Source organism: Phyllostomus discolor, chromosome 8, assembly GCF_004126475.2.
Source record: "Phyllostomus discolor isolate MPI-MPIP mPhyDis1 chromosome 8, mPhyDis1.pri.v3, whole genome shotgun sequence".
NCBI classification, from domain to species: Eukaryota; Metazoa; Chordata; class Mammalia; order Chiroptera; family Phyllostomidae; genus Phyllostomus; species Phyllostomus discolor.
The window spans coordinates 44915711-44931468 of NC_040910.2; the positions used below are offsets into that span (position 1 = coordinate 44915711).

At 56.5% G+C, this 15758-nt stretch overlaps 1 protein-coding gene across 2 annotated transcripts; it reads right to left on the reverse strand.

Moving 5' to 3' along the window:
• Positions 1-14: 14 nt before the first annotated feature.
• Positions 15-15019, reverse strand: ADGRE5 (adhesion G protein-coupled receptor E5). Of its 2 annotated transcripts, XM_036032356.1 has the most exons (20): positions 14887-15019; positions 11473-11523; positions 11149-11283; positions 10489-10644; positions 7259-7390; positions 6563-6709; positions 5976-6122; positions 5850-5893; positions 5686-5763; positions 4588-4765; positions 4400-4507; positions 4013-4236; positions 2988-3167; positions 1985-2176; positions 1560-1786; positions 1363-1429; positions 1144-1235; positions 892-1066; positions 682-780; positions 15-595 (listed from the first exon to the last, which is right to left on the reverse strand). In XM_036032356.1, exons 1-20 carry the CDS (start codon positions 14924-14926, stop codon positions 566-568), a joined length of 2502 nt encoding a protein of 833 aa, XP_035888249.1. In that variant the 5' UTR covers positions 14927-15019; the 3' UTR covers positions 15-565. The 2 variants fall into 2 exon arrangements, with proteins under 2 accessions (XP_035888249.1, XP_035888248.1); XM_036032355.1 differs by lacking the exons at positions 5976-6122; positions 7259-7390.
• Between the last annotated feature and the right edge of the window lie 739 nt (positions 15020-15758).

Sequence of the window (15758 nt, forward strand, 5' to 3'; positions counted from 1 at the left end):
ATATCAATGTGAGATTTAAGTGTCAACATTGAAAAGTTTATACAGGTAATAAAAAAAAAATTACACAATATCCACCACCTTCAAAACAGTGAGAACCCTCTGCCAAAGAGGCAGACTGGCCTCTGTACCGTGAGCCACAGGCAGCAGGGCCAGTAATGCCCTTCTCCCATCCTTAACCTCAGTCTTTGCTTAACAGGAAAAGTTGAACCTCAGCACCTTGGCCTCTTGATTTGTAGCAGACAGATGAGTGGGAGGCCAGGTGGGCACAGGAGGCTTGTCTGTCCGGGCATTGTGTACCAGGGCAAGAGGCTGTCGCCCTGGGCCAGCTCCTGCCCACCCGGGGTCCCAGCTGGAGTGCAGCAGAGGCAGCCACAAGCAGGTCCATCGGGTCCGATTCCACCCTGGCTGTGTGTTCCTAGGTTTGGTGCCACAGAACAACTATCAACTCCCCCTCTCCAAGGAGGGTGGAGGGAGCAGGGTAGTGGGAAAGGAGGGGATAGTCTTTGGCATGTGCAAAAGCTGCTGAGGAGGCCACAGGAGCTGCTGGCCTGGCTAGAACTTGTGGTCACATGCCAGACTCTGACGTCCTGAGGACCTGGAGAGAGAGGAGCCCAGTGAGAACCAAGTCCAGCCCAAGGCTACCTTCTGGCCCAGCACCTCCGCACCAGGGTCGGCCCTTACCTTAGTCTGGTTGTGGCTGGAGCTGGATGTGGACGTGGTGAAGTCTGAGTACTTGTTTCCAGTGGCCATGCAGGCCCACTTCCAGTACTCCTCCCTCACCTGCAGGGCCCAAGATGCCAGGTCAGGGGAGAGGCAGCCCTGAGAAGTAGGGGAAGGGGGAGGGTATGGCTTGACCCAAAGCCCACCCCCACGGCTTGACCCAAAGCCCACCTTCTTGTTGAGGAGGCAGTGCAGCAAGAAGAGGAAAAGGCCCTGAAAGCAGTTGAGGATGGTGAAGATGTAGGCCAGCACATGGCTGTAGCTACCGTATTGGAAGAGGAACAGGCCAGAGGCCCACGTGCAGCCCAGCACGAAGAGCTGTGCGATGGCCGTGATGGTCAGCACCCTGGGGGGAGGACAGCAGCTGCAGTAGGGGGCCAACCCCAACATCCCCCCACTCTCCCTGTCAGCCCCTGCCTTCACCTGGCCTTCTTTAATTTATTCATGTCTGGGTTGATCTCAGAGAACTTCTGAGTGAGCTTCCAGACAGTCGTCACAAAGATGACAGCATTGCACTGTGCGGGGAGCAGAGAGTTTGTGTTAGGGGTTGTCCTTAGAGCTTGCAGGGAGAGTTGATCTCTTGGGCTCAGTGAAGGGCCAGGTGTCTCAGGCTTTGAGGGTGGAGTGTGGGGGAATAGTTACCAAAATTATGAAGGCCACAGGTCCATTGAAGCTCCAGACAAAGCCGCGGTCGGTTTTTAGCCAGCAGCTGGGTGAGAAGGGAGGAATCTGGTCAGGAGCCTGAGGAAGTCTGGGGGGAGTGGGGCACTGTGTGTGGTGCAGCCCCATGTCCCTGGATGACTCCCGTTCCTCTCCTGGCCCCACCACTCCGCACTCACAAGCTCTCGCGGCCATAGCCATCGTGATAGGCCGCTGCCGAGATGGCCACGATGAGCCCGGGAATGCCGTAGCCAATCAGGTAGAGCCAGCGCTTGCTCAGGCCCTGGCCCTGGAACACTCGCACCACGAGGAAGTAGAGCTCCAGGCCCTCCAGGCTCATCCAGCAGAAGGCGGCCAGGAAGCAGTAGTGCAGCAGCCCGGCCACCAGGCGGCAGCTCGGCCCCACCTGCAGGGGTGGAGGGGGAACCCCCATGTCAGCAAAGGGCTAGGACACCCACTGCCAGGCCACAGGCAGCCAGTCTCTCGCCCTTATGGTGGTGGTGGTGGTGGGGGCAGCTGGGGAGTTGGGAAGTTACCCCTACCCTGGGCCTTGCTGACCTAGTGCTCTGGTGCGAGTGGGGCACTCCACAGGGCCGGGCCTCACCTGGTTGCCTTTGTTCTCAATGCCTGCTAGAAATATGGCGGAGCCCAGGAAGAGGCAGATGCAGAGGTGCAGGTGCACTGTGGTGCGGGAGCCCTGGATGGGGCGCACTAGCAGGAAGGTGAGGATGCACAGCAGCAGGCAGACCAGTGACAGCGCCAGTCCCACTTGGGTGATCAGGGTCAACTTCAGGTCCTAGATGCAGGATGGGATGGGCGGGGCTTGATCAGCACCCTGAGGCCTTCTGCCCTCCTTGCGGGTCCCACAGCCCAGACCCACCTGAGATCTGACTGGCCTGCAGGACTCAAATTAGGCTGATCACCACCCCCACCTCTGCCTTCAACAACAGAGCAAGCCTGATGTATCTTTGTCATCCTAAATGCCCCCTACACACACACACACACACACACACACATACACACACACACACCCATGGGTGCAGGTTCCCACTATGCACCCAGACTGCTCTCCCAAAAAGCTCCCCAGTGAAGTCTTGACTGTCACATCTTTTTCCAGCACTAATGGGTCCCCTTCTTGGACCTTATCTGCTTCTCCCCCATCTGGCCACACTTATCAGCTCACAAACCCCACAGTTTAGTATTTCCTGGGCCTTTGGCTTGGACCACCAACCTTCCCCACTCTGCCTGGCCCATTCCAATTATCCACATGGCCATAATATTTATGGATCACCTGAGGCCACATCCAGAAAGTTGTGTTTCAACTTTTAGCGATATTTAACAAGTGGACCCAAGGGATCAGGGCGGGTAGTCGGGAGCACTAGCTCGAGTGGGGGCTCCAGTGTCAGCTCAGACTGTTTAGTTGCTGGGTCATGGGGAGGTGGTCTGTGGGCCCCAGGGAGGGGACTGGGTGGGTGGATGCAGCATGGGCCCACCTGGGCTGTGCAACCATCCAGAACCAGTTGGGCCACACCATCAAGAACCAGCTGCTTGTCTCAGCTAAGCTGGCCTCATCTGTAGGCATTGAGGGGGGCCCTGGGACTGCTCACCTCCACCTCATAGTGGGCCATGAGGACTGCAAAACTGCTCAGGTGTCTGCATCGGCAGGTGGTGCTGCCATTCTTGCTGCCCACCTTCCAGCAGCCTGTGGTGGCCCAGTACCCACCACTGTCACTGTCGCCCTTCCAGAAGGCACAAATTAGCTCCTGCCGTGAACGGGGCTTCTCCTCCTGTGGGTAGGTGGGGGTGGTCAGAGATGTTAGCCTAGAGCTCACTCTTGGGTTCTGATCTTGGGCTGGTTCTGAGAAAGGGCTGCTTTGCATTGACAAGTATTTACTGAGCACCTACTGTGTGTGCCAGCCAGGGGCACAGCACAGACCAGAGCAGACACAGTCCCTGCCCTTGTGGGGCTGATGTGCTCATGGGGAGACAGGCAGTATATATAATAAACCTAATAGATAAGGAAACTAGATGGTGTGTTAGGAGGTGATAAGTGCTATTGGAAAAAAATGAAAAGAAAAGAAAAAAGGAAAGAAAAGAAAAAGGAGCAGGAATGGAGAAAGGTAGAGCATGATTGATTACAGGCTGTAATTTTAAATCAGGAGGTCAGCCCTGGCTGGTGTGGCTCAGTGGATTGAGCACCAGGCTGTGAACCAGTGTCACCAGTTCAATTCCCAGTCAGGGCACATGCCTGAGTTGTGGGCCAGGTCCCCAACAGGCAGCACTTGAGAGGCAACCACACATTGATGTTTCTCTCCCTCTCTACCTCCCGTCCCTCTCTCTTTATAAATAAATAAATAAATAAATAAATAAATATCTTTTAAATAAGGAGGTCAGGGAGGGCCTAAAAAAGAAGGTGGCATTTGAACAAAGACTAGAAATAAGCAAAGGGCTGAGTCATGTGAGGGAACTCTGTCCGAGTCAGCGAGCACAGTAAGTGCAAAGGCCCTGGGGTACATGAAGGAAGCGGCAGAATGGGTGGAGGTGGGGAAATAGAGACTGCAGAGGGGCCTCCATGACATTGTCTATGGGGTGACCAGTGGGCCAGATCCCCCTTCCCCACCCAAGGACTCACAGGGTGGGAGAAGGAGAAGTTGACAGGGGAGCCTAGTTTCTCCGTGTTCTTGTTGCTCAGAAAGACCATGTTGACAGCAGAGAGGAGCCTGGGCTGGCCACCACCAACAGGACCTCCATGTGTGCTTTCCAGCTGGGCTTTCTTCTCAGGGTCCAGCTCCAGGGAAGCATTGGCCAGCAATCTCTGCATGTTGCGGCTGGAGAATAAGCCTGCCAGGGTGGGGCCTAGGGGACAGACAGGCTGGCTGCCCTCTCCTGCCCTCCCTCCTCCCTCCTAAGAAGTATACATTAGGCATTTCCAATTGTTACATATTTGGAACCTCACCCCTAGCCACACCCAGCTCTTTCTTCCCTCTCCCTGGTGCCCCCTCTGGTTCCCCGATGTTACCTGGCTCCCCAGTGCCAACTGCCTCAGCCCAGTTCAGCTGCATCCGTGCGTGGCTCTGGCCCAGGGTGATGGTTCCATTCCCTTGCTCCTGGATCACCAGGGACAGCTCTGAGGGGAGAGGGGCAGTGACTGGGGGCTCCAGTTGCAGGGTAGGACCCAGGGCTGGGCAGGGCAGGAAGAAGCCTCACCTGTGTCCAAACGAGAATGGTAGGTGAAGGAGGGTTCAGGTATGATTTTGGTCAGGGTCCTCAGGACTTCTTCCAGGTACAATAGCAGGTAGGTGGCTAAGCGGTGCCGGTCAGGCAGGGTCAGGGCCTCCAGGTCCCCAGGGACTTCCAGTAGCTCATCCAATGCCTCAATAACATACTGGAGGGGAAGGGTGACAGCTGCTGGGTCACTGCACCACAGGAACCTCCTAAAGGACCTGATCTCACTCTCTCACTGGGGACACACCAGGGAACCACCCGGGGTGCCTGGGGGACAGGCACGGGGGAATCATCGAGACACAGCAGTAGCCAGAAGACAAGTAGGGGGAGGAGTGGTTGCCTCTGAGCACCTGAAACAATGGCTCTGAACATTGATCAGTCCCTGACGTTCTGTTAGAAACTGTTCTCAGTCTGCGCTGTCCAGGACGGTCACCATGAGCCACGTGTGGTGCCATGTTGAAGTGGTAATATTTTGAATCTATTGGGTTAATGCACCTTCACATTAATTTCACTTGTTTACTTGTACTTTTTTTTAATAAAGCTACTGGAAAATTTAAACTGACATAAGGGGCTTATATATTTCTGTGGGGCTAAGTGCATATGCTAAAACTGACATCTAATGCTAACTGTGTGCAGGCAGGAATCTTTGAGCCCTCTCTTAGTTCACTTAACCCTTCACAATGGCTGCATGAAGTAGGAGACTGAGCCCCACACAGGGGGAGTCGCTTGCCTGAGGTCACAGCAGAAAGGTAGGGGAGGGGTAGAATTAGAACCTTTATGGCTCAGCTCCAGATGCAAAATTCTCCCTCGCTCCATTCTGTAGCCATTAGATCCCTCTTGAGTGTGAGTGTGTGTGTGAGGGCCCTGCTCCAGGCGCTGGGGGCCCCAGGAATAAGGGGAGGTGTGTATGTACATCTGTTTGTGTGATGGGGATATCCATGGGGCGTGTATGCTGTGCACACAGCCACACATGTTTCTCATATCAGAGGCCCTTGTTTGGGCTGCCTCCACTTACCCAGAAGCATCCATCCCCCAGCCAGTCCCACACTGTCCTGGGGTCCCCCCAGGTCCAGCCCTTACCTTGATGGTGTCCTTGGCTGAGGCAGGCCTGAAGTCTCTGCCCAGGTCCTGAACTTTTTCAAAGAAGCGGGACAGGCTCTGGGAGAGAGGAGAGGAGGGGTCAGAGAGCCTCACCCGTGGTGGGGGAGCAGCATGGGGAAACAGTCTCTGCTGGAGTCGCTCACCTGGCTCGTGATTCCAGTGCTAGGGGTCCAGGTGGGGAAGATCTCTGCAGGGCACAGAACAGAGGCTCATGAGGTGAGACAGTGTCTGTGTGTATTGGAGGTGGGGTCAAGGGTCAGGCCAGGTACCTTCACACTGGGTAGTCCTTTGTTTATTCAGGAATCCGGGTTTGGGCACCCAGCCTAGGAGGCAGTGGCACACATATGAGCCAGGAGTGTTGATGCAGAAGGTGGAGTTGTCACACTGATGCTCCCTGGAGCTGCACTCGTCCACATCTGGGGATGTGAAGAGGGGGTCAGTCCCTGCCTGTCCCAGCCAGATCAGGCCCCTCTCCTCTCCATTTTTTGCCCCTTCCCTGTGTGAGTGCCCCCTGTGCCCACCCCTTGGCTGGAGGGGATACAGGTCCCTGCGTGGCAGACTCAGGGACTATGGGAAGTGTGCAGAGGCCTGACATGTAGCAGGTGAACCCCACAACAGATTCAGATGTCAGGTATCAAAATACCTTTATCCCAGTTAGTGATTAGCTTCTGCCTGGGGTCCTCCAGGAGACTTCCCCTGGATACCCCAGCTCCTTCCTCAGGACTCCCCAGGTCTTCTCCCATTTAGCCTCAAAAGAATTAACGCTGGGACAGCAGGGAACCCCCAGCATTCCTTCTGCTGGGATCCTGTGGGTGCCACTGAGTCTGTAAGTGTGTGTGGGATCTGAACTCCAAACCTTCACAGACGGTGTTGTTTGGGCCATTGGGGGACCCAGGAACTGGCTTCCAGCCAGGGCGGCAGCGGCAGTTGTAGCTGCCCCGGACATTGAGGCAGTGCGTGGAGTTGTGGCAGGGGTTTTGCCCTGAGGTGCATTCATTCACATCTGAGGACAAAGCCAGAGCATCAGGCCCTCCCTCTGCTTGCTGCACCCACTTCTCACTGCCCAGAACTAAGGACCCCACCCTTAGTACACGGGCCACCACCTGGTGAGCTTTAACTTCACTCTCTAAGCACCTTATTGTGGCCTCCCTGCAAGATGGACACAGCAGGGACCAGAGTCTCCAGTGTATAGGTGGCAAAACCAGGAGGGAAACAGTTTGTGGCTGAACTTCCTGACCAAAGGCTCCTGCCTGCTCCCTCCTGGGCCCTGGCCCCTGTTCCCTTTCTGGGACCAGGAAATGATACCTCCCTGGGCTTGCATGTGACACATGAGAAAGGGGAAGTGTCAGGGGGTGCTCACAGGGGCTACACAGAAAAACCCCTGCTCTGTGGCAGGACCTCTCAGGGAGGCGAATCCTTGGGCAGGCGCTTGGCAGGCCCGTGGCATTTCAGGAACCTGAGAATCTTCTCCCGCCTCCTCAGGTTGTGGGACCTGCCCCGGCTCCTTCCCCAGCTCCAGTCCAGCCTCATAGTGTCTTCCTGAGGCCTCTACCTCTGCATAGCTTCGGGTCCTCTGGGTTGGCCTCCAACCCCGGCGGGCACCTGCAGGTGTAGCTGCCCTGGGTGTTGATGCAGATGCGGCGGCTTTTACAGATTCCAGGGTCCAGGTGGCATTCGTCTATGACTGCAGGGGAAGGAGAGAGTGGTGGGCACCTGCAGCCATGGGCAATCTTCTAGCACAGAAGCATCTGGAAGCATCCCAGGTGTGTGGGTGCCTTTTCTAATTCACACGGAGGTGTCCTATGGATAAAAGTGGTGGCCTAGATGCTTTGTCGTCCAGATGTGGCCAGATGCCACCCATGTCCTCTCTGCCAGCTTTGACTCCTTCGGACTCCCAGGCAACTCCCAGCTGGGACAGGGACATCACCACCACCTGTGTTCAGCCTGAGGACTTGGGCAAAGGCCAGGGCGGGCCTTTCCAGAACCAAGTGCAGGAGAAATGCTGCATACCCTGAGCAGGGCTCATTTTAGTGGCCTTTGTCCTGACTCCCCCAGGGTGGGGGCTGTGGGCTGAGTTCTCCTTGGAATCCCGGTGGCTCTGGTGAGACATCAGTCTGCCATCCAGGCTAATTCTGAGACTCCAGCCTGTGGAGATGGACTGAGAACCACCCCTGAGCCTGACTAGGCTTTTGGGAAAGAGCCCAGGAAATGAAAATGGTGCCAGATAGGCCAGGGCCACCTGGACAGTGGGTGCCAGGCCGTGATGGACCCACAGCCTTGGAGCAGTAAAGGTGCCTCTTCTGGTCCCCATGAGGGCATCCCCTGGATAGGCAGGGAGTGGTGGGAATCCACATGTGAGCCCGGGCAGCGGTGGGCAAGGGCTGGGTGCCTGGAGCAGGGAGCAGGTGCTGACGGGTGAAGAGTGGCAGGCGTTTCTGTCACGTGGCTCCTTGTTCTCCCACCAGCGACACAGACTTGTGGGCTTTGCCGAGGACCCTCAGCCTCCATCTTCTGTCTCCCAGTGGGTGGGCCTCCATGGTTCCTGGGGTGACCTCCTCAGGAGAGGGTCAAACCTGGGGCAATGGTCCCTGATGATGCCCTTTCTTGTCATCTGGTCCAGATGGGAGCCTCTTCATTCACCTAGCTCTCTGAGTCTGGGGCCGGGTGGGGGAGGTCAGTGTCACCCTGCTCACCCCCAACATGTCACTCTACTGATCCCAGCCATCCAAGCTGCCGACAGTCCCGTGAACTGAAATCACTGGGGAGGGTCAGGGTGGAGGCTTCCTTGAGGAAATGGATGGTGGCTGAGTGGCTGAGAATTGGGGCCAGGATGCCAAGAGCCATCTTCTCCAGGTGGGGTCGTCAGCCAGAGTCAGAGCCAGCTGGGGCAGGTGGGCCTGAATCTCCTTTCTCCCAATTTTCCTGACGGGGCCCCAGGGTCCATCATGGCCCAGGGGCTCTGAGAGGGCTCCCAGTGTCAGGTCTCATCCCGGAGGTCGCTGGCGATGGTGCAGCAGACGCATGTTGCTCTGGAACACACTGCGCCATGAGCTCCTGAAGAGTCTTGAATGCCGCCACCCTCATTGTTTTATGCAAATAAGATGTCAGGTGAGTGGGGAAGACATTCCAAACTTCTGGAAATGGCCTCTGCAGAGGGTTCTGAGCCCCAGGGTTCACAGAGGCTGGGAGACCAGGTAGGTGCCTGGGATGGCCCGTTGATGCCCGGAGAAAGTGGGGCGAGTGGCCGAGGAAGTGAGTGGCCTGGGCCCTGCTCAAAGCAGGCCTCGTGGGCCATGACACAAGTAGACAGGCCCTCAGGTGGGCAAAGGAGGGAATGCCGAGGTGGGCAGACGGCCCAGCTGAGCCTGTCACAAAACTGTGTGGTCAGACGGCAGGTCCTGACCCAAACCAGCAGGCTGCTCTCTCCCTTGAGGTCCCCCTCACTCTTGTTCAACCGTGTCTCTGCCCAGCAGCTCCAGGCCTTGCTCTCAGCCCTGGCCCCTTTCTCACACAGCAGCACATCTCCTCACTTCCCACAACCACCACCTGTGCTGCAGGGCTTGCCTCAGTCCAGGCACACCAAGCGCGATCCACGGCCACCATGGGCAGTTGTGCAGGGTGTCACTACACAAGGGTGTCCAGCCAAACAGGCAAATGGGGGCTAAAGATCGGCTCACTCTCCGCTCCTCAAACACACACAGTGTTCACCTGGAGATGGGAAACTTTTTCCAATTTCCTCTGCCCTCTGGCCAGCCTACATACTTGGGGCATAACATCCACCCACAGAGACCCCTGTGGACCAGCAGTGAGGTGGATGGAGCTATCCCACTGGGCTCCAGGCAGGTGTGGGTGCAGCTGCCCCCTTCCCTCCCACCAGGGGGCTCTGCCACCTCCCTCTGCACACAGGGCAGAAGGGAAGGGGTTGGAACTGTGGTTTTAAGCTTGTCTCTCCGTAGCTACGTGGGCCTGTGGACCCTGCTCAAAGTCCTCCAGGATCCTCGATCCAGCCTCCTCGTCCCCTCTCTGAATTCTGCACTAACTCCCTCTTTCTGGGCAAGTACTGGCTTCTGCCTGACCACCACTGGCCCCATCTGCCCCTTCCCTGCCAGCCTGCTCCTCCCAGACAGGAGGCAAAGCCTGGTGATATGTGCAGGCCTGGCTGCTCCTGGGGAGGGGATGCCCTGGGCCAGCTGTCCTCTGAGCAGCCACCCTGCAGCATGGGCCCTGGGGTGTCGTCCACCCTGGAGAGGGCATGTTAGATCACAGTGATGATAATCCAAAACCCCACAGCCACCACAAGCTGTGCTCTGTGATCCCCTATCCCTTCTCAGCAGTTCTATGAGGCAGCACCCTTGTCAATCTCTTTTACAGGTGGGTAAACTGAGGCACGGAGCGGTGAAGAACGTGTCCAAGGTCATACAGTTAACAAAAGGCAAAGCTACTTTTGTTTTTGTCTGTAAAAGATCCACACCCTTTTTTTTTTTAAACACAAAATCACCATAATATTACATATTGCACATTACCAGTGATTTCTGAGTAAGTGTCCTGGCCAACACCACATACATAGCTGTCAGGCAGCAACACCAGGACTTGGGTCCTTGTCCTTGTCTCTCGTACCACCCTGCCTCTCTGCTGGTGGGATGGGCACAGGCACACTTGTCCCTTCTCACACCTGGGCACTGCACCTACAATCAGGGACCTGCCCTCTTTCTGCTGTAGGAATGGCTCTGGTGACCACAGACCTTACGAACAGGGAGATGGAGGGCATGGGGTCATTCTTACCTCGACACATGTTCTCACTCTCATGACTGAAATTCAGTGCTCCAGAAACAAGCCTGTATCCTGGGGTGCACACGCAGTAGTAGCTCCCCTGTGTGTTCTTGCACTCTGCCAGTTTTCCACAAGAAACTGACAAGGGTGGTCTGCACTCGTTGATGTCTGAAACAAAACAGGACAAAGGGTCACCTCCCAGAGGCATGAGTGCCCTTAGGGCAGAGAGCCTCATCTCCTATGTAGCATGAGATCTGATGCTTAATCGGTGTCTTTTGGGAAAGACTTAGACTCTCAGGCAGTACTGCTGCAGCTGGGCTGTGGCTGGAGCAAGCCATTCCCAAAGTGCACACAATCAGCTCTGCTTTTCTCAGCTCTCTGCCTGTCACCCTGGATTTGGATATAGAAGGAAGTGCTGAAGTGGTGGGTGTGTGGAAGATCTGCATCCCCCTCCCCAGGCCTGGAAGGGTAAACTGAGGCACAGGTTCCAGATTTGTAGAGACCTAGCTCCTCTCTCTCTAGGAAGCCACATTTATCCACTTTTCATTTTACACCTGTATATCTTTTCCTTTCCCTTTTTTCTGTCCTTCATGGCAGTCCAAGGACAAAGGCTGAGGCCCCCAACCACCAGTCATGTTTCCATGTGGCCCTCCACCCCCCAAGCCTCCATACCATCACAAGTCTCCATGGGGTTGGTGACAATCTCCCTAGATGAAGACCTGAATCCTTGAAGACAGCGACAGGCAGTGGCATTGACACATATGGAGTGCGGGGGACACCAGCGAGCACAGGCTATGGGGGTAGAGGCTGTGGGGGTGGAGGCTGTGAAGATGGAAACCACAGTCACAAGAGGGCTGAGATAGGGCCTGGGGAGGAGTGTTGGGAAGGGCAACCCTGAGCTTCCCCCTGCAACAGGCCTTTCTCCTGCCTGGGCTGAGAGGTGCAGGTGAGGGCTGGGACTCTGGCTGTGGACGGAGTTACTCCCAGCAGACTCACCGCTGGTGTTCCGAGGTCGATCTTCCCACAGAACCAGCAAGATCCACAGCGCTGGAACAGAGAGATGAGGGTCAGGGAATCACAGAACAGGGAAGGGTTGACAGAGGCAGAGGATGACACATCTGACGGGTGTGTCACCCCTCTCAGGCTTGGGCTCTGTCCATTGCTCAAGAAGAGACTCGGCAGATGGCCCCTCCTGACCTCTGATGCCCATGGCCAGAGGGTCTGCGCCCATCACCTGAGGGTGGGTTTCAGGAACTGAAGAATGGGGAGGGGCCCGAGCCTGGCAGAGGTCTTGGCTTCTGCTGACCTGTGGGCAGCAGTTCAGGAAACAGACTGGAGCCAGGTGGCCTTGGTTCTAACCCCAGACCTTGGTCAGGTGCCTCAGTTTCCCCTTCTGTAGAATGGGGATGAAGAGGGGACCATCTCCTAGACTAGTGTGGGAGTTAAGCACACAAGTGCTGCCTTTGAGTTGTGTTTACTGTCTTCATGTCTTTATGTAAAAATGAAGGGGTTGGACCAGGAGTTCTCTCAGCCCCCCCAAATCTAAGGTGTTCAGCCCCCCTCCCCCCTGGCCTTCCTCAAGGGCATAGGTGCAAACGCAGCACACCCACATCTGTCAGCCCCGATGGCCAGCTTGGGACCCAGTAGAGACATTTCACCTCCTGACTCCCTGCACACAGGACGATGCTGTGGGCTCATGTTGGGTGTGGCACTGTACAGGCCCCCCAGTCCCGCTGTTCCTGACGCTTGGGGGGCACCCCCCTCCCACGGAGTGCCTTGGGGGCCCTCATCAAGTCAGCAGGGCCTCTAGAGATGAGGACCTCCTTGCCATTCACCAGAGAGACAGACAAGGAGACAGAGATGGAGAGAAAATAAAGAGGAAACAGAGACAGGCAGAGACGGAGCTAGAGACACAGAAAAGGGGACAAAGGAGACAGAGGGGTGAAGAGAAAATTAAGGGATGAGACAGACAGGGAGATGGAGAGATAAACAGAGAGGCAGAAGTTAAGAAGACAGTGACAGGGCCCTGGCTGGTGTGACTCAGTGGATTGAGTGCTGGCCTGTGAAGGGTTGCCGGTTCGATTCCCAGTCAGGGTGCATGCCTGGGTTGTGGGCCAGGTCCCCAGTGGGGGGCATGCAAGAGGCAACCACACATTGATATTTCTTTCCCTTCCCCCGTCTCTAAAAATAAATAAATACAATCTTTAAAAAATAAATAAAGAAGACGATGATAGGGAGAGACGACAGAGAAATAGGGAACTCCTAGAAAGGGAGAGACAGAGATGCCAGAGATTAGACAGAGAGACACAGAGAGATAGAGAGATTGAGGGTGAGACAGAGAAACAGAAACAGAGAAGGGGGAGGGAGGGAGGGAGGGAGGAGGGGACCCAGGCAGCAGGTGGGGCTGTGGGAGGACTTGAGGGAGCCGTCCAGTCCCCACTGATCTGGAAATGCTGGGGAGGCAGGCAGTTGAGGCCCTGACAATCCAGAGAGGGGGTTGAGTGGGTGGAGGGGTGGGGGTCAGGGAGAAGAGCAGGTGTGAGTCACTTCCTGGGCCCAATGAAGGGATAACTCATGGCTGGGTCGCCCTTGGAGGAGCTCCCAGGGGAATTTTGGGGTAGGTCATGGTGACCATAGCTTAGGAGCTGTGGGGGGTGCAGACTGGAGGGTCCCCTAAGCACTTAGCCCCAGTGTCCAAACCTGATTACCCTGCGGGCCAGCAGAGGGCAAAGACCCCTCTCCCCGAGACTCTCCCAGCTGGGGTAAACTGAGGCTGGAGTTCCTCTCTTTCTCCTCTCTGGCCACAGGGTTTGGGTAGGTATCTCCCTGGCCAGGACCAGTTCCTCTTTGTAGGACAGACCATAAAAAGGCCTTCCCTTGCAGGGCGGGACCTGGGCTGACCATTCTCCAGCTCCCGAGGCCCCAGCAGCAACGTTCAGGCTCACAGCTGCCCGAGGAGACAGAGGCCCTGTTCATGTCCATGCGACAGAGGGACAAACTGGGGCGCAGAGCCCAGGAAAGGCTTATGGAGAGTCTCGTGAACAGGGGCTGGGGAAGGTGGAAGTGAGGGGTCAACTCCCCAGACCCTGCAGGGAGTGGCTTCTTTGTGCCCCATCAGGCTGAGCCGGGCGTTCTGCCCCCACCACAGAGGCTGCTGGGCCAGACCTTCTCCGTCTGGGGCCTTGGAAGCCGCCCAAACAGGAGCCTGGAGAGGAGCCGCTGGTCGTCTGCTCGCAGTCCCATCTGGTTTGCATTTCCCCGGCTGCGCCCCATGCAGTGAGACTCCCTAGTCAGGGTCCCCTGCTTAGGGCTCCCGTGCCAGGGGCGGGGCCATCATTCTCTGGCTGCTCCTCCTGCTAAGGACCCCCCAGCCCATCCCCCAGACCTGCCAGTGAAATCACCATCATCATCACAATGAAAATAATAACAATAAATAGTCTCTGCTTAATTCTTACTCTGAACCAGGGCTCCCTCAGCCCTTAACACTGCCCTGTAAAGTGGAGACCAGACATGCCCTGCCCCATTTTACAGATGTGGAAAGTGAGGATCAGGGCTCTGGGACTTGGCCCCTGACACACCGCCCCCAAAGTCATCTAAATGTATACATGCCACAGGCGAATTAAATGCTCTGCGTATCGCACCTCGATAAAGCTATAAAAAAAGCTCATGCTTGTTGCTCTGGGTTAGCACACGGAACCCTGTCCCTGTGGCCTGGGGAAGCTCTGGTACCCCAAATGTTACTTCTTAACTCTCTTTGTTGCTTGGTTGTCCAGGCAACAAGCTGCCCTGATAACCGTTAGAGCCACCCTGGGTGGGGCGGGAAGCGAGGCATGGGGGAAGTCACAGCAAAACTCAAGTTCAAACCCACAGTGGTAATCCCTTCAACCCACGGCTGAGTCCCAAGCTGGGTCTGAGCAAGACTGGGGAGTCTCTGGGCTTCCCCTGCCCCTGAGACAATGGGGGAATGTGTTGGGGACACCCCATAGTAGAAGGGTCCCCTGTCCTTAGCTCCGCAGGCCCCTCTAAGCCATCTGCTAAAAGTGACTTCCTGAGAGGGTCACAGCACTCATTTTTGTCCCCCTCCCTCCCCCCTGCTTCAGTTTTCCCTCTTAAGGAGCAGCTTCCAACGTGGATCCAGAAGGGAGCTCGGAGATCCCCCTGGGTGTGGGGGAACAGGCTCTTAGAACACCCGGGGGTCCCTGCCTGGGCATGGGGGTGCCCGGGCACTGCCAGCTGCTCTCCCACGGCACCCACCTAACCACGCGTCTTTCTCCAGGGCAGGCCCCAGAGCTGCCGGCTGTGCCTCCTGTTTCACCACAAGGCAGCGGTGGGGGTGGGGAGGGAGGAGGAGGGGGGAGATGGGAAGCACAGATACCAAAGGGGTGCTGCCAGGGCCCCCCCAATTCTCACCACGTAGGACGAGAAAGACGCTGAAGCGGGGACCTCCCATGGTCTGAGCTGCCGGCAGGGGAAGCAGAGGCTGGGGCAGGGCCGTTGTGTCCCCAGGCTATGCAGCTGTGCATCACTGTGTGGCCTCAGGCTTTATAAAGTGTGGGGTGGGGCTCGGGGTGGGAGGGGAGCCTCTGCCCCTGGTCCCTCCCCGGAACTGGTGGGGCAGCTGGGAGCCAACAGGAAAGTGCGGTAAAAACACAGACCCGGGGCGCTGCCTGTACACTCACACTCACTCACTCACATGCACACCGAGGTGCAACCTGCTCTCAGATCCTTTGCAGCAGTTCCACCGTTTGAGCTTCTGACAAACACTCTGACCCCTCTCCGTGCTCCCAGGAGAGAGGGAGGGAAGGGAGGGCAGTCTTGCCCAGGGGGCTGTTTCCGTTGGGGAGGGGCTGCTTCAGAAACGGCTAGGGCCTCCCATGTCAGGGACCCCCCTGTGTTCCCTGCCTTGGCATGCCCTAGTCTCCAAGGCCAGCCCCTGAGCTAACAGTACCCACCCCTGGTTTTCAGGAGAGGAAACTGAGGCACAGAGAGTCTGGAGTCCAAATAGGAGCTGGAGGAGTATGAAGTTGCCCTTCATGGATGCCAGGCAGGCACCAAGAAGAGGAGTTTCAGACTGCCGAGTGGCCACCATGCTGGAGAGGGCCTGTCTGGGCCAGCGTTGCCCCTGGTGGGAAACTTGCATTTCAGGGGATCATGGGCACTACCTTAACCAACGGAGAACCACATGACAGGACAGTTGCTTCCTTTTTGCATAGGTCACATGACTGGCTTGCCCCTGGGACCATCTAGTAATTTTTAAAATATGTTATTACTTATAAAATGCA

Bases quoted from the DNA above. Each gene is read 5' to 3' on its own strand.
- ADGRE5 (XM_036032356.1), bottom strand. From the start codon at position 14,926: ATGGGAGGTCCCCGCTTCAGCGTCTTTCTCGTCCTACGTG. The intron at 11,524-14,886 runs GTGAGAATTGGG...TCTCTGTTCCAG, and splicing joins CGTCTTTCTCGTCCTACGTG to CGCTGTGGATCTTGCTGGTT. The intron at 4,237-4,399 runs GTAACATCGGGG...TCTGTCCCCTAG, and splicing joins AGTTGGCACTGGGGAGCCAG to GCCCCACCCTGGCAGGCTTA.